The 18,684-nt window shown below is 45.3% G+C and overlaps 2 protein-coding genes across 2 annotated transcripts in view; one reads left to right on the forward strand and one right to left on the reverse strand.

Annotated features, from left to right (window-relative positions):
* Positions 1–18,684, reverse strand: part of DOCK1 (dedicator of cytokinesis 1) — a 1,358,032-nt gene that overhangs the window by 669,790 nt on the left and 669,558 nt on the right. The window lies entirely within an intron of this gene.
* INSYN2A (inhibitory synaptic factor 2A) overlaps positions 1–18,684 on the forward strand; it is a 148,332-nt gene that overhangs the window by 58,912 nt on the left and 70,736 nt on the right. Inside the window, exon 3 of the mRNA XM_086922570.1 lies at positions 4,350–4,421. Within this exon, the coding sequence (XP_086778696.1) occupies positions 4,350–4,421 (72 nt within the window). The remainder of the gene's footprint in view (positions 1–4,349; positions 4,422–18,684) is intronic.

Genomic DNA, 18,684 nt, shown 5'->3' on the forward strand with positions numbered 1-18,684 from the left:
AGGGTAGTATTAATGGACAGTAAGAGATTTTTAAGAGTTTCATCTATGGGTAGCATTAAGGGGTAGGAAGGGGTTTCCAGGGTATAGCGATGGGCACAAAGGCCTTGAAATAGATAGGATCTTTTTTTTTAGCATATAGAATTCAAAAATATTCTTGCTCTCCTAATTTATCGGAAGGATTCTCCAGTCAGTTCGCACAGGGGTCCTTCCATGGCCCCGCTTTTTTTATTACTTATGTTTCTCCTTCAGCCAACCTGATCACATCATCTTGCCTTGAAATCTCCTCTTATGCCGATGACACCCATAATGATCTTGTTGACCACCAAAGACAATACCCTTACCCTATACAACTTCTGCCATTGTATGGAGAAAGTGTCAATCTGGATGAACGCTAACTGCTTAAAGGTGAATGTTGAAAAAAAAGGAACTGTTTTGCTAGGAAAATCTACCGCCTTCTGGGTTCCCAATCGCTGGCCCAAGGTGAGCCCCCAGAACCATCTAGGGTGTCTTCCGAGACAAGCTAGCCTTTGCCAAACACATTTCCAAGGTAGCCTCAACCTGCTTTCTGCTGCTTCAAATGCTCAGAAAAACCGTCCCTTTGATATCAGAAACCCAACAAAAAGCCTGTCACTAAAGACTTAATTATAGCAGGACTGTACAAATGCTCTCTACTTCTGTCTCCCTCACTATCTGCTCAGTTGTCTGCAGATGATAGAGAATGAAGACACTTGGCTTCTTTGAAACGTTCCTTTAAGGAGTCACATCTTAGAACATCTTCATTCTCTTAACTGTCTCATTATGGAAAAGGGTTTAATTCAAAGCACTGTGCATCATCCATCTGACCTCCTAAAACCGAGGCACTGCCCTCTTGACTAACAAATTCTACAGCAATATACCCTCCCGATCCCCGCAATCAATCTCAAAAGCCCTCAGTCCAGTCCCCATAATTCATTCCAAGAGTTCATGAAGAAGGTCCTTCGCCTACCTCACTTCAAAAACTTGGAAATCTCTCCTGCTTCTTATCAGTCTTTCCTTTTGGAAATAGATTATGACAAGGGTATTTTGCAAATAACTGAATGCTGACCTATGCCAAATGTGGTGCCAAGACACCCCGGCTATCAGTGCACTTTACAAAATCAGATTAGAATGCATCTCGTAGAAATAGGATTATGAACAAAACACCCCAGCTGAGTAACAGAAGCTTCCAAACTTTGCTGTAGAAAGTCTCTGCCACATATAGCTAAGGGCACTGAGAAGCATACACATCCACAGACCATACAAAACTCCGCTGCAGTAGCTCACAGGGGATAGGTGAAGGGTCTCAAGCCATGAGCTTCACAACATGGAATGACAATCAACTGCACACTTTATATTCACATGGGTTTGACTGGAAACTGCAAGACCCTTCTCCACCTAATTTATGGAACAGGGTCCAAACCATCCACCCACAGCAAGGTGGTTCAAGAGGAAAATGCCCTAGTAAAGAACCTTCACTGGTTGAACCATAACTAAAGAATAATGAATTTATGACACTGTTGAAGTTATCATAACTGGTACAGAAAAGAAGGTATAGAACTTTCATTTCTGTGGGACAAAAACCAGCGTTTAAGCAGACTTTCCTGATTGGTCAGCCTTAACAAGCTTAGCCAGGATACTTTGATGTATCTGACCAGAGCTCCATTTCCAGTTCCCTAAATTGGATTTGTCATTTTGGTGTAATTTTAATTATTAAAAATATTTCTGTGTTCTGTTTTACTTATTTAATGTATTACTGTATTTTAATGCTTTACATACCTGTCTCCAGAGTTAAGCCTACTGTGGTATATCTTCTATTTCTATTGTAGTTTAGTTTTGTAGTTCTTTTACCTCTTAGATCTTTTGCTATGTAATTTAGAATTCTTTTCTTGTAACCTAGTGATCTAGGTTCTACTTCAGTGAAGCGGTTGGAGCTGAACTGAGGAGATGCCTGGAGTCTAGCACCAGTGGGTCTTATTACTACTTTAACAATAAACGACGAGGTTTATATCCAGTAAGATGCAAGTTTTCTTGAATAAGTTTGGTGTTACTGCTGTCAGAGCTCCTCTTTATAGTCCTCGCTCCAATGGTCAGGTGGAGAGGGCTAACAGATTTTTTAAGGAAGGTGTTCAGGCCGCTTTAGAGAGCAAACTTGATGTTTTGGAGTTTTTAAAAGAAAAGATTTGGAGTTACCACTTGACTCCCAATTCTTGCACTGGTATCTCTCCTTATTTTTTAATGAGAGGTAGGGAACCTAGATGCTTGTTCATGCCTTTAATTGGCAATACTAAATCTAATAAGATCAGTTTGGAGGATTCCATCATTAAGGCCAGGGACAGTATTCATTCTGCTCGTCTGTCTGGTAAGGCTTATCATGATTTATCCCATCATTCTAAGAACAAAAGTGTTACCATTGGTGATTGGGTAAGAATTGTTAAACCTTCTTTTACTCCCAAGGGTTCGTCTAAGTTCTCTGAACCTTTTCAAGTTAAGGATGTCACCAACTCCACTGTCTTGCTCAAGGACAAGGGTTGGTGGAGTAAGAGTTCTGTGATAGTTCTTAAACCTGGTCAAGAACGTTTTTTTTCCAAAATGGGAGATGGTGCCTTGTTTTATGATGTTGCTCTTTCTAATCACAATTCTAATCACAATGACAATGTTTGTTCTGTTCCTGTATCTGCTCTTCCCAGTGACAATGCTGAGAAATGTTGTGATCCTGTTCCTGACAGTGCCTGTTTGCCTTCCTCTGATCTTGTGGATCTTGATCTGGGGAATGATACTTCTTTGAATTCCCCTGTTATGGATGTACCTATTTCATCTAGAAGAAATGTCAAATTGCCAAAGAAATTTTCTGATTATGTTTTAGATTAATTTTGTTTTTTTGTTTTGTTTGTTTCATTTTGTTCAGAAAGGAACATGTGGTATATCTTCTATTTCTATTGTAGTTTAGTTTTGTAGTTCTTTTACCTCTTAGATCTTTTGCTATGTAATTTAGAATTCTTTTCTTGTAACCTAGTGATCTAGGTTCTACTTCAGTGAAGCGGTTGGAGCTGAACTGAGGAGATGCCTGGAGTCTAGCACCAGTGGGTCTTATTACTACTTTAACAATAAATTACCTTTAAACCTATTTCTGCCTCCTGCCGCTCTTTACACCTACCTTCTCGCAGCCAGCGCCCAAGGGTTGAGCCATGTGCTAATATATATTGAGACCATGTGTGAACCTTATATTGCGTGGGTGGCCTTATTGCTGGTGCTAGGTGCATACTTCTCAGTTCTAGTAACCCATCCTCCAACATTTCCAAACTTTCATTTAAAGTGAGTGTACTCCAAATAACAATCCACTATTTGGCTCATATCATTACAGCCAGAACCTGAACTTTTAAGTTTTACCAAATATGTGACAAATAATGTCAATACAGAGCATAATGTTAAAAGGAGGATATAATGATGCAACATACTAAATCTAATAACAGTTCTTCTTCTACACTGCTATACACGAACTCATTCCTACCTTTAAAATAAATTCCTGTACTTTACTTTATCGTGTTATGTAGAACTTCTGAAACATTACGTGTGAGCGGGAAATCAATAATTATCTAAAATTTGCTGCATAATTTGTCAATCCTCGAATGCTACTTTCATAGTAAGTGTTTATTGGTTTTCATTTATGGGGGAATTGATGGGTTAGCAATCAAGCAATAAAATCAGTGATTTCCTTTCAATTAATTTACTGAAAAATAGGTTGCATGCCTCTGGTTATACATGAAAGTAAAAAACCCATAAAGCAAGCTAGAACCTGTGTCCACCCTTAGCTACACATTAAATGAAGATCCACTTTCGATATTTCTGCCATTGAACAATATAGAATAAACGATGCAACCAATATATACCATCCCTCTGCTTTTATACCTATTTAATACAACAAAGCTGTAACATTTATTGTCTAAGACTGTGTATATCCAAAGGCTCTGATGGTTAGGATCTATTTAGGCATCAGAGATAAGGAATTATAAAGGGTATTTTTAAACCTTGCTTTAAGAAAAATAAGAGTTCTACCCAAAAGTGTTAAGAGCAAGGAAGCTGTACACACAGAAATTTCCAACTGGCACTCTAAATAGACGTACAAAAGTGAAATCGAAGTTGTTCTCCTAAACCCTAATATTAAGTGAAAACTCTAGAATAAATGTTTTTAAAAATGGTCACACTACTACATAAATATCATGGGGGGTGGGGTTGTTGCTTCTTGTGGGATTTCTATACCAACAAAAGCATACATTATATTTGGAACAATTATTTGTCTTTACAGTAACTATGTTGTTTGCTTTGCTCTGTAGGCTGTCGTATCGAACCGGTCAAGACACAGCTAACTGTGACACGTGCAGGAACAGTGCCTGTATTATCTATAGGTAAGACTTCCTTACCAATACAAAAATAATGATAAGAAGAAAGCACACTGAAGAAACCTAATTTTTTTAAAGGAAAATAAACAAATGATCCTTTAAAAACACATGTATTTTTTATTGCAAATTCAGAAACAGGAGTGTGGAAATGTATGTTTTAGCTAACATGATTACCTCCATACAGTTAACGTTCAAATAATATAACTAAGAAAATTCATGAATTCGCCATTACCCACTGAGATTTAGTTGCAGTTAAAGAAAAATAGTGGACTTTTCTAATATTATAACGGGCATACAATAGATATTCTTATTTAAGTTCTACTCTATTAATGTGCACCGCTGCACAAGTTACTACTTGTGTAACGATATATCTGTAAGAGACATTATTTAGTGATAGATTCCTTACCTTAGAATATCCCCAGGCATCAGACTGGATCCGGAAATTTTTATTAGCAATACCCCTGCGCGTCAGTAGGTGGCATCCTGCGGCTCCGCTTCCGTCGCTGGCATCGTATGCGCCGGCATGACGTCACGGAGACTACTTAGGGGCCACCCATGCATGCTGGCGTCAGTTCTGTACACAACTTTCCGCGAAAGGAATACAGAGCCATGCAAGATACTGACCACTGGTGCATTGAAACTAGGGCCCTGAAAGGGATGACCTTAACCCTAGTAATCTGTTCACAGAACGGGGAGGATGGGAGGGTAAGGAATCTATCACTAACTAATGTCTTCAGGGGTGTATAATTTAATAAAACATCTACTTGTCCATGGGGCAAGTTACTTCATAAATCTACTTGTCCTGTAACAAAATCCACTTGTCCCTTTGGTGCCATGTACTGCAGCGATAAATTATGGCAGTAATCTCATTATATAAGAACTCTAATATAGCCTCTCTGATTATGCCAGGGTCATACCATAGTAGTGTTTGAATACTTGCAAATCCCCTTATGTTGCCACCTTTCCTCTGATCCACATACTAGGGCTGAAATGAAGTGGTAAGCCATACTTCCAGGGTTAGAATGCCCTTTTGTGTCTGTCCAAACCTACTAACTTAGATGTTTTAAGGGTTTTCAACAACTCTTTCTAACCTGTTCTCATACTGAGAAATGTTGGCAGTTTACCCCCGACAACGGCAGACGTAAACCTTCTTCCAGAGTTGGGGGAAAAAAGTGGTTGGAGGGAAAGTGAACATGCAAACACTCAGATTTTCGCATGAGCAAAATCTACATATGCAACTTTTGCTCATGCTAAAATGCTGTTCACAAATATTTTCTAGGAGTAATATTTCTTGTCCTACTTCTGTAAATTCTTGGGAATTCAAGAAAGCCGTATAGATGCACTTAATTCAAGGACATATACCAGGGATGCACTTTGGAGACTTTCTTCAATAATTGGGCCCCTAATTTGATCTGGCGTTGACCGTGACTATTTGAGTTTATTAACATACGGTCTCTCTCACTGCATCGTCTGGCTTCACTGTGAGTGACAGCATTCTGCTCTTTCACAAGGAGCATATCGGCACACAAGGTAGTTTTGTTCCACTACCCGGATGAGGACCGTTGCAGCCCGCACATACCCGTGTCCTGCTTGAATTCTAGCTCCTCGCCCGTCCTGAGCTTCCCTAGCGAGCGTCTTGGCTCGTCCCCATCAGTACCCAGGATCGCCCCGCACTACAACGTGCTTGTAGGTGGCGTCCTTTCACACAAGGCCGCTTAACGCCAGCCCTGATGAGTCACCACCCGCACACGGTGTGACAAAACACGTGTCGGCTTTGTGCTCTTGTCTGTACTGATTTTCCACTCAGAACCATTAAAACTCTTTCTTCAAATTCACAGTATTGAATTACTTTACTCCACTTGAAGTATCATTTTATTCTAGTTCTCACCTGAGAACCATGTACTTTTTGTCGTTTACACAGGACACTTGTTACATTTTCGTTTGACTAGAGAGCCACACTCTCTGTCTACTCAGGGGTTATTTTCAACTGGTTTTGTTCCCCTGACCTGTCTTGCACCGTCTTAGAACTACCACATGACCTTCCACATTCTGGGAACACGCAGAGCGCCAAACTTCCTGACACCCACCAAAACCATTCTCTCGCCTCATAGTTTTGTTCAGTGCCAGTAACTGCTGTGGCTGTGTGCTTTTTGAGACCAAAGACAACTTTTGCTTTTGCCAATGCTTGTTATAATGGTGAGGGCTCCTACACCAATGAGGTTTTAACAAAAACCATGCCAAAATAAGTCACACATTGACAAAACTAAAAAGCTGACCACCAATTTCAGACCTACTGGCTTTGCCATTGCTTGTTTATTTTTATTTCCCATAATCTTATTAAAACTGGTTACACTGATTTTCCAATATGAATGTTTTTGGGAAATACTAGCATGCATCAACACGTCACTAAATTATGCTGCAAAGAAATTGTACCTACAATTTTACAGTGGTTTAAAGAAATGTTTTTTTTCTGCTTTCATTTTTTTATGAACATTTTATTTTGAAAGCAAAGAATCATCAATCTTGCTTTCAAATCAGAGAGCATTCTGGGAGCATTATAATAGCCTCATATTGCTCAACTTTGAACATGTGTACACATTTTAATACTGGAACCGCTGTCAGTAATGCAGTCAGAGCTTACAACATTAACTAGAGCACTCACCCTAATAATAAAGGCTCTAAAATAATGAACCATAAATACAAGTTTGAACAGCTTAGCATATGGACAACAATATTACCTAAACTGCAGACAGTGCCCTTCCCTGATCCAAAATGTGGTACTGCAAACTGGCAGCCAAAGGGTTTCTGCGGCAGGGGGTTGGGCCCACTTGTCCCAAGGACAAAATACATATGAAAACTTGTTGCCTTTGACCCCAAACAATATGTCCTGGGCGTGGGGCTATAGGAATTCCTCATCCCTGGTCTTGTTACACAAGTAGTAACTTGTGCATCTGAATGAGACACGTTAGTGATAGATTCCTTACCTTAGAATAGATATCCCAGCAATACCAACCCCGTGGTGGTTCTGCGAACAAGATTACATCTGAAAGTCACGGAGAACCGAACGTCCAAAATAGCCATCTCTCCGGACATGACTGTCAAGGCAGTAATGCTTGGTAAACGTGTGCAGCGAGGCTCACGCAGCTGCCTGACAATTGTCCTGCAAGGAAACGCCGCGTCCCAAGGCAGTAGTGGCTACCGTCGCCCTGGTAGAATGGGCACGCAGCCAACCGGAGGCTCCTTCTTGGCCAAAGAGTAACAGGCTTTGATGCAGAGAACGACTCACAGAGAGATGGTCAGTTTGTGCACAGCCCGACCTTTCTTGGCACCCATGTAGCCAACAAAGAGCTGGTCATCCACCCGGAACTGCTGTGTGCGTTTCAGATAAAATGAGCGGGCACGTTTTGGGTCCAGACGGTGGAGCCTCTCTTCCTCTTTCAAAGGATGCAGAGGCGGAAAGAAGGTGGGCAAAGTGATGGTCTGGCCGATGTGGAAGGGCGTGCCAACCTTTGGCAAGAAAGAAGGAAGGTTCCTTAGAACCACCTTGTCCGGATGAACAGAAAGGAAAGAAGGTTTAGAACAAAGGTTAGAAGATAGGGCCTGTAGCTCACTCACTCTTCCGGCAGAGGTGATAGCTACCAGGAAAGCCATTTTCAGAGAGAGAAGACGCAAAGGACAGTTATGAAGAGGCTTAAAGGGAGCACACATCAGATATGACAAGACAAGGTTCAAGTCCCATTGAGGCATTATGAACGGCACAGGAGGAAACGTGTGCGTGATGGCTTTCAAGAAACGGTTAACAACCGGGGACTTAAAAGAGAAGGCTGAACCGGAATCTGCAGAAAGGTGGAGATGGCAGAAAGATAACCCTTGATAGTGCCCAGAGCAGAGCCCTGCTAGGCCAAGGAAATAAGGAACAGAAGAACTTCGGAAAGAGGGGCAGAAAGGGGATCCACAGACTTATCTGTGCACCATGCCATAAACTTGTTCCACCTGCAGGCGTACACCGCTTACGTGGAGGGCGCCTGGCCGCCAGAATGACATCACAGACTTCGGGAGGAAGATCGAAAGCTGTCAACTGTCACTGCTCAATCTCCACGCATGGAGGTGGAGGCTAGACAGGTTCGGATGGAGGACCGTTCCCTGCTGCTGCGACAGAAGATCCTCCCGAAGGGGCAGTCGGGTCGGGGGATCAATCGCCATGTTGAGTAGCTCAGGAGACCAGTATCTTCGTGCCCAATCTGGAGCCACAAGAATGACTTGGGCCCGGTCGCACCTGATCTTCTTCAGCACTCTGGGCAGAAGTGGTATTGGCGGAAAGGCGTACAACAGACCGCAGCTCCACTCGTGATGAAGTGTCGCGGAGCAAGTGCCGCCTTAGAAATTCCAATGCGCAGAATTGATGAAATTGCACTCTCTCTTCGATGGCGAATAGATCTAACCAAGGCTCTGTCATGTTGCGGTGTTAGCCGCCCTGGCAATCGCCTCTACACACGTACGGAACCGCGATACTCACTTCCGGGCGGAAGTTGAGACGCGGTCTAGTCGCGCATGAGACCGCCTCCTCCATTGTAGCGCTTCCGGGGGAATCCGCATAAACCCTGCGGTTCCCGTTGGATCGGCGCTTCGAATACTTTGGATCCCCGTCGGAGCTGCCTGCCCAGCCTTCGACCAACAGGTATTTCGGAGGACTCCTGCTTCCTGCAGCGTCCTCATATTCCTTGCCAATCAGTCCGAGAACGTCCCGGTTCTCAGCGCAGGAGCTCTTTGCTTTCTAGACTACATTCTTAACTTTGTTCATCACGCGTGTAGCGCAGGAGCGCTTTGCTTTGCAGGTCAGATACATTACTTTGTTTGCACGCGTGTAGCACAGGAGCGCTTTACTTTCCATTGTGTTCTTTGCCTCTTTCCTTTGGTTGCACCTATCTGCACAGGAGCGCCTGCTTTCATTTGGGCTCACCAGCACAGGAGCGCTTGCTTCCATTTGGGCTCACCAGTGCAGGAGCGCCTTATATCTAGTTGTTTGTACCACGCGGGAGCGCATTCTTTGGGGTAAATAACGCCGCACTGGAGCTCTTGCTGTAAAGGTTTCCTAACATCACGCTGACATTGGGTTGCAGGCTGCTTAGAACCTCCTATTCTACCCTAAACACATGATGACATCCAGAGTCCTACAGTGTTGTACACCAGGTAGTTATCCTTTGGTATTTGTGTAGAGGCGTAGTTGGACTGAAGGGTGTGGGGTCTCTCCTAACTGGGTGTCCCTTTGTCTCCCTGCTAGCTCACATCATTGGTCCTGCCCCAGCCCCAACATCTCTGGCTCCCTTCCCTGGTTCCATCTCCTCCCTGCTGGGTATTCCGTATTCCACGGGGTCAGGTGGGTAAAGGGGTGGTAGCTCTTGTCGTCTCTGCGAGAAAACTTCACAAGACAAGGTAAGCGTTGTGGGGTACCTGATAGGCTCTCCCCACTGCAGAAAGAGACCTTGCACCACATCCGAATTCAGACGCCATTCGTGATTCATCAAGCACCAGCGGCTGAGTATGTCCGCTCTGGTGTTCCGACAACCTGCCAGGTGTTGAACAACCAGGGTAATGCCCTGATGTTCCAGCCATGTCCAGAGGCGCAGAGCCTCCTGACAAAGGGTCCAGGACCCCACCCCGCCCGGCTTGTTGCAATACAACTTGGTGGTGGTGTTGTCCGTGAACACCTGCACTACAGTTCCACGGACAGAGGGAAGGAATGCTTCAGTGCGAGTCTGATCTCCTGAAGTTCCAAAAGATTGATGTGGAGCCGGGACTCCGCCGGAGACCAGAGGCCTCTGATCTTCACCTCTCCCAAGTGTCCACCCCATCCCAGGAGGGACTTATGCGTCACCACTGTGTGCTCCGATTGGAGAAGGGAGAGGGATCTGCCATTGACCCAATCGCGATTCGTGAGCCACCACCGCAAGTCTCGTGCAGTGCCCTCCGAGATCTGAACATGATTGGACAGGTTGCCCTTATGCTGTGCACACTGGAACTTCAGGTCCCACTGCAGAGCACACATATGCCACCTGGTATGTTGCACTAGCAGGATGCAGGAAGCCATCAGGCGCCAGGGGGTCATGCTGACAAACCCGGGATAGAGGCCGAAACATCAGGATCATAGCCTGAATATCCCGGACTCGCTTCTCAGGAGGATAATCCCGGAACTGCGTCGAAATCAGAACTGCTCCGATGAAGGGGAGCTTCTGAGAGGGGCTCAGGTGTGACCTCGGCACATTGATGGAGAACCCCAGCAAATGCAGGAGGTCGACCGTAGTCTGAAGGTGGGTGACGACTGCCTGGGGTGAGGCCGCCTTCAACAACCAGTCATCGAGGTAGGGTAAGACTGACACCCCTGACCTGTGCAGATGAGCTGCGTCATCACTTTCATGAACACCCAAGGGGCACTGGTAAGGCCGATGGGGAACACGGCAAATTGAAAATGCTCTTGGCCTACCATGAACCGCAGGTAGCGCCTGTGGGCCTACAGGACGGGGATGTGAAAATAGTCGTCCTGCAAGTCCAACGCTACCATCCAGGGTCAAGGGCAGCCAAGACCTGAGCCAGAGTGAGCATCTTGAACTTCTCCTTCCGGAGGAAGCAATTGACGTCCCTGAGGTCCAAGATGGGCACAAACCCCCTTTGTCCTTCTTGGGAACCAGAAACTAGTGGGAATAACAACCACATCCTACTTCCGGCCCAGGAAAGTGCTCGATGGCCCCCTTAGCCAAGAGGACTGTGACTTCCTGTTGGAGAAGCGCAAAGAGTTCCCCTGACAAGCAGTGGAACCGAGGTGGCATGGCCTGGGGGTAGCCTCGAAGGGGAGGGAGTACCCCACTTGTCAGAAGTGACAGAACGCCAATGGGGAAGGTGATGACGAATCCTGCCACCCACTGGCGTATGGTGCGACCCGAAGCTCAGACTAGGAAGGCTTCCAGGTAGACGTCACGGGGTGGAGGTGGACTGAACCTCACGCCAGCCCCTGGAGCCACCTCAGCGGCCTCCACGCCCACAGGGACGCTGAGCCTAGTTCTGCGCAGGCTTCTGACTGACCGAATGGGCAGGGGTGCCTCTGCCATGGCCACAAAAGGTATGAGACGTAGATGTGGCCGGGCGTGTGCGGAATGGTCCAAGGACTTTGCTGTAGCTCGAGAGTCCTTAAAACGCTCCAGTGCCGTGTCTGCCTTATCATCAAACAGGCGAGTGCCGTCAAAGGGCATGTCCATGAGCGAGCTCTGGACATCCAGGGAAAACCCAGTGGACCTCACCCAGGCTTGGGCCGAAGCGCCACGGTCGTGGAAATTGCCCTACCAAGGGAGTCCGCGGTATCCAAGCTACAACGAATGGCAAATCTAACCGCATCCTTACCCTCAGCCACAGCCCGGGACAGCACAGTCTGGACCTCCTCCGGGCACTGTACTTATCCACATAGGCCCCTGTGGCGGGCTGTGACCAAGTGCCCAACAAGACTTCGGTGAGGGCATCATTGAAAGGCAGTAGCCGGTCCGATGAAGTTGACGCCGGCTGAAGCACCTCAGTGAGGAAATTTTTCTTTAGGGTCACCGTGGGAAGATCGAGGTTAAGGACCTCAGCAGCCCAACGGAGCACCACTGTATAAGACGCGCCTTCCTCCATAGAGAGCGGGGGAGAGGCAAACCCCTCCAAGTCATCCACCCAGTCCTGCCTAGAATCACACTGATGAGCAAGCGGGTCCTCAGACCCTGCCCAGTCATCCTCCTCCACTGGCGCCGGAGGCACAGGCCTCGGCAGTGGGGCAGGGACCGGGGAAGGAAGAAACAGCACTGGGTTCCCAACTCTGATCCCAGGCAGGGACAAATCCCTCCGGGAACTGGGGCAGAGGCGGAACCCGTGGAATCCACTGCAGCGCCGAGGGCGGTGCCAGAGCCGGCAGCATGGGAACTCTTGGCGCCAAGGCCGAAGCCAGGGGCGCAGTATCCTGCGGCGCCAGGCCGGAGCCACTGGCGGTGCCGCAGTTGGATCCGCCAGAGGAGCCAACGGACCAGCAGGATCCAGACATGGGACCGCTTGCCCAAAGGTGCACAGGCGAGAGCCCGAGCCCTAAGCAGGCAGTCCATGGCAGCAAGAAATTCTTGCATTTGTGCGGGAGTCGCCGACGGACGCGGGACTTCCACCAGGTTCCTAAGGAGCCGCAGGGGCGGAGCCCCTGTCCCCCTCCTCCGCATCCAAGGACCGACGGGGGGATGTCGGAGAGCGAAAACGCTTCTTCGACTTCTTTATGTGCTGTCTCTTACCCGAATCCGAGTGTGAAGACTTGGAACCCGAGGAGTGGTGATGACGGCTCTGCGAGCGGTCATGGGAATGACCCCTGGATCCCTGGATTTCAGTTTACTTCCGGCGCCGCTCCCTCAAGGCCTTCGGGCCATAGCCCTACAGTCCAGGCAGGACCTGGAGTCATGGTTGCGCTCCAGGCAGTAGAGACAGACGTCATGATGGTTCGCCACCGACATATTGCGACGGCAGGTCCTGCAAGACTTAAAACCAGGCATCCCTCCTAGCACCAGAGAGAACCAATAAGAGACAAAAGTCTCAAAAGATAGTAAAAAAATGACTGAGGTACGTGTTCTAACCGGATCTTCGCCTACTGGCGCAGAAGAGGAAAGAACTGACATGGGTGGCGCCTAAGTAGTCAACCGTGATGTCATCTCAGCGCACACGACGCGGAGATGCAGGACGCCACCTACTGACGTGCAGGGGTACTGCTAAGCAAAACTTTCCGGATCCAGTCTGATGCCTGGGGATATTCTAAGTTTAGGAATCTATCACCAACGTGTCTCTTTTAGATTATAAAATACAGTCATAAGAAGTTGTGGAGGAATGAAAGAAGAATTGTATGTTAATTTGCTATTTTTTAAGTCTACAAAATATAAAATGGGGAGATGGGGAAGAGGTCAAATCTCACCAATCAAAAGATTTAGAAAAAGATAACTTTAATACAGAACTGCCTCCTCTTCCGCTTCGCGATGCATAGATTGAGGCATGCGGCCCGTGTACACTACCCCAATTTTCCGGCTGAGCCCCCGGAACTATTGTCTTTGCAGTCGGTTATCACAGTCCCCAACAATAAGAGGCTGATATCCAAATTCTATAAACTCATTAAAGATGAGACGGTAGATGCAGAAGACAAGAGCTGGACTAAATGGAATGATTGTCTGCCTGAGGCTATCTCCGAGGATAATTGGAAGCACATTTGTGGATTAACGGGTAAACTCTGTATGAATGGTAATCACAATTATTATTCACTCTAAGTACATTCATCAGGTATACTACACTCCGGCGCGACTGTTCCGGTATGGGTTGCGGGAGTCGGCAAGGTGTGATAGGCGTGGACAGGATGATGCAGACTTCATGCACTTACCCTGGAACTGTGGGAAGGTGGCAGACTTCTGAGCTTCGGTGGTCGATTGCTTACGCGAGATAACCGCAGTGGACCTCCCTTGCACCCCTCTAGTGTGTCTTCTGGGTTGTGTGCCGCATGTGAGAGGGACGAGAGGCACTCTTGTGCATTTGGCGCTGCTGCTGGCTGCGCGCAGGGTGGCAATCACATGGGGAAAGGGGCGCAGGCCTGTAATCAAGGCATGGCTGGCTGACCTGGTGTATTATTGTCGGGATAATCTCATCGTCTATGCAGAGGATGTGCCCACCAGGTCGACAGCGAGGGACATATGGGAACCACTGAGACTGTATCTGTTGAATAAAACTGAGTGAGCTGTGTGCTGGAATTGAGAGCCTGGGGGGGCTTTGTGCCGTGTATGGTAGAGGGGATCCTTTAACAGGAGTGACAAACAGCGGAAAGGAATTATAGACACTTGGACTGCATGATGCCTAAGACACATTATCTGAAGCTGCTTCGAGATTGTATATGTGTTTCATTTTATTTCATTTTGGGTTTCTTTAGCACTTCTTCTTCAGTTCTTCAATTTTGTTTCTACAATACTCTGTAATCCTGATGCAAAGACTATGATACTGACCCCCCTGAGCTCTGGAGTATCACTAACAGAAATATCAAATTTCTTTTATGCGTGTATACATAATTATAAAACTGGTGTTAATTATGTATTTGGATTTTACTGCCATGAATGTGGAGAAAAAGTAAAGCCAAGAAAATTCTGTCTGCATTCTCATTTGAGATTCCAGTTCTGATTTGAGTGAAAATAATCGGTGTTGGACTTTTTTAAGAAATATTTTCTTATGCAGTGTTCTCTTTCTGCAGGTATTTTAATAGGAACATTGTGTAAACCTATCTAGACATATGTTCTCCTTTAAATATTCAGGATATATATGTGTGTGTGTGTGTGTGTGGGTGTGTGTGTGTGTGTGTTTGTGGGTGTGTGTGTGTGTGTGTGCGTGTGTGCGTGTGCGTGTGTGTGTGTATGTATGTCGTTATAAAGTTCTGGAGCATTGTGTAGCACTTAGTACCCATTGTGAGGTGCGGAATATCTTAAACCACACATTGAAAGTTTTCTATACTTTTGGGGGGAATTTTCTCTCTTCTTTAAGCCTATGTTGTAAGAGCTACTTTCCATGTTGTGCATTATGGCAAAACCCCGAGGTGCAGTTATTAGTTGTGCATTTTTTCAAGACCACCAGCTTGCTTGCAAGGTAGGTGTCCGACGGGGGTGGGTGAATCTTTGACATTTTGATTTCCTGTCAGATCTTTTTTTTTTATGTGAGACAGGTTCCAATATGGAACCGAAACTTGTTGGCGTTTTCTTGTTTGTTCCATTTGGATATATATTGCTAAGTTATCATTCAGTGGAATTTGTTATCCAGTGAGGAAAGACAGAAAAATACTTATTTTCATGTACATATGTGTATATGTATAGCACAATGACTGTTGCGACTGTGCTTATTGTTCACCCACACTTTCCGTTGAAAAGGCATTTTTTATTTGCTTTTAACCTTTGCTCCCATGGACCTATATGCAACAAATGTTGTCCTGACTTAGTGTATTCAACTGAGCTCCATCATGCCAAGTTTAGGGCAGTCCCATGCAAGGAAAAAAATATTAAGGTGTGTCAATAAAATGTTTGTTACCATTTTTCCCACCCTTAGCAAATGTTACACTTACACCAACACTGCTGAAAGTATCTATGCAAAATCTGCCATGAAAGCTATACTTTTAACACAAAAGTTTGCCTTTGAGGGTTTGGTCTAAATCCATTCAACAGTTTTTGATAGGTTAGAAAGGTGCCGAATGAAATTTACATGGTTAATGCTTTTGTGTATCTAGTTAGTTGAAAAGCCATTTTTGATTTGCTTACAACTTTTCTACTATTAGAGTTATTACATATGGAATTTGGAATGCACTAGGAATATTGATATCACTGTTCAAATTTGTACAGAAATATGAAGGGAATGGGGAAACCATAATGGGGGCTAAAAAGTGTTTGTTTGCTAATTAATTTGGCACTGTGATGAATCTGCTGAAAATTGGCAAATGCATTAAAGGATGTACCAATCCATCGGGGTGAGCATTAACATTTTATTTTGCTTGTAACTTTTTTTTTTTTATTGGCATTTTCAAATATGCAGTTATACAAATTTGCAATTAAGCATAGGAAAAAAGCCAAAATAAACAATAAATAAAGAAACATCAACCACTGCACCACAGCCTTCTCCCTCCCATCACTTGCACAAGTGCATCTTATGCTTCAGACAGCACGTCATTTATATTATCTATACTTCACTCACTTTGTTCCAGCGACTGCGTTTTTAAAATAATCAAGTAAATAAAACCAATAGTCTTTGGGTCGTGATCAAGCTGGGAGCTCCTCTTCATATGTTATCAGTGTATCTTTACAGTAGGTGAGGTCTTCCAACCAGTTCCGTATCGTTGGACATCTTTTACTGTTCCAGTAGAGTGAGATTCTGCGCTTTGCCATCAGCAACGCTACAACACAGAAGTTGCGCTTCCTTGTTCTGATCTGAGGAACGAGGCCCAACAGACACACTCTTATCGTGCATTCAATGTGTGTCCCCAACATAGTGCTTAGAGCCTCCGTCACCTGAACCCAGTAGTCTGCAACTTTCTTGCAATGCCATGCCAGGTGAACAAAATCAGCATCATCTCTTCAGCATCTTTTACACTTAGAATCTGCACACAAACAATACCTATAAAGCCTCTGCGGAGTGTAATACATTTGGTGTAGGTATTTTTAATGAATGATTCTCAGATTACCATTTGGTGTCAGCATGTCAGTCAACATGCAGGTCTCGGACCATTCCTCAGGAGAGAGAGACTCAGCCAGGTCGGTGTTCCATTTAGCCCTCATTTTCTCAGTGTTACCTGCTATATCCTCCCGCAGTTTGGTATATAATCTCGAGACCATGTGTGCTGCAGTAGGTGCCGTTAGTATAAATTGCAATGAGGACATCTGTTGGGGTTCCAACGGATATGTTTGATAGAACTCTTTTATCGCCCTTTGAAAACGGTAATATGTGAATGTGAATAATAGTGTTGGATTGCTAATATAGCTTAGGCTCTCTAGTGGCTTAAACTGACCCTCAATATATAGATCACCCATTGTATCTGTCGAAGTGAATTCATGCCAACAGGTTCCTGGGTGACTGATAGTGCCGGATGGTGCGGTAGTGGTAAGGCCGGTGCATATAATGGTAGTTTACCAGCTTTCTTGCCCATCAGTCGCCAGGCTTCATTAGTGGCGTCAATGGTGTTTATATCTCGAGCGTGTAACGGCGGTCGTTTATATGGCAGTATGGCCGACAGGGGGATAGGAAACGCATCACCTGTTTCGACTGCAATATGTGACATGAATGGTATTTCATGATACCAGTAATGTGCAAATTGTGCCTCCGCACATAAATAGTAGAGAAAGAAGTCAGGTACTTTGAACCCACCCTGTGCATAGGGCAGAGACAACGTTTGCAGTTCTTATCTGGCTTGTTTGCCGGCCCAGATGAGACTAAGTACTAAATACTTCTGCTGGTGGCTTAATTGGAATGTTGTTAAATAAATAGAGGAACTTTGGTAAAAGCACCATTTTGACTATTGCAGTCCTGTCCGCTAGTGATAGCGGTAGTTTATTCCAGCGATTGATCTTCTCCTCCAACGAAGAGATGACTCTCCCATAGTGCGAATGACTAATTCTGGATCCCTGTGAAACAACACCCCCAAGTAGCGTGTTAGCTCCTCTTGCCATTCTAATGGGTAGTGCAAAGCAAATGGGATAGTGCTATCCGTCAGTGCTATAATTTGTGAGTTGGACCAGTTGATTTGCAGTCCTGAGTGTTGGCCAAATTTTATATATTTATGTAATAGGGGGTTAAGGTGCTGTACTGGATTCTTGACATATAGTACCATGTCGTCTGCATATGAAGAGATATGTAGGGGTCGCGTCGGGAATTGAAGGGCCGAGTAATGATGTTGTTGCCTAATTTTGCATGCGAGGGGCTCCAGTATCAGTGCGAATAGTATTGGGGACAAAGGGCATCCCTGTCTGGTGCCTCTACTTATCTTGATAGGGTCCGAGACATAATTGTTTATTTTTATGCAGGCAGAGAGATCAGTATACAGCATCGATATCCACTGTGTGAACATAGTCGGAAAGCCCATGCGTTTTAGGACGGCATGGAGATATGTCCATTCAATCGTGTCAAACGCCTTGGCGGCATCCAGTAGAACTGCCACTGTTCTCGTCTCAGGGGTCAGGTAGTGGGATAGTGCAAATAGTGTACGTGTGTTGTGTGTCGTGGACCGCTCCGGAATAAAGCCAGATTGACCTGGCTTAACCAAAAGTGGCATTAAAGGTTTGAGTCGTGTAGCCATTACACTCGCTATAATCTTGGTATCTACGTTAATAAGTGATAAGGGTCTATAAGAATCACATTGTTCTTGATCTTTACCCGGCTTCAGCAAAGCTATCAGCATTGTTTCACGCAATGATGGGGGAAGAGTTTGGGCTTCATGCGCAGCACCGTACATTCTAACTAGATGTGGGGCCAGTAGATTCGCAAATGCCTTATAAAATTCACCCGTGAATCCTTCTGGTCCCAGTGCCTTGCCGTTAGGGAGGGATTTAAAAATACCCGTGAGTTCCTCTATCATAACAGGCTGAGATAAATATACCCTATGCGCATCTGATAGCCATGCAATTTCAATGTCCGCCATATAAGACATTATGTCAGTCGTTTGAACCGTGGGGCGTGATTCATATAACTGTCCGTAAGTGGCATGCATTAAACT

This window comes from Lissotriton vulgaris, chromosome 5, assembly GCF_964263255.1.
Source record: "Lissotriton vulgaris chromosome 5, aLisVul1.2, whole genome shotgun sequence".
Classification (NCBI taxonomy): Eukaryota; Metazoa; Chordata; class Amphibia; order Caudata; family Salamandridae; genus Lissotriton; species Lissotriton vulgaris.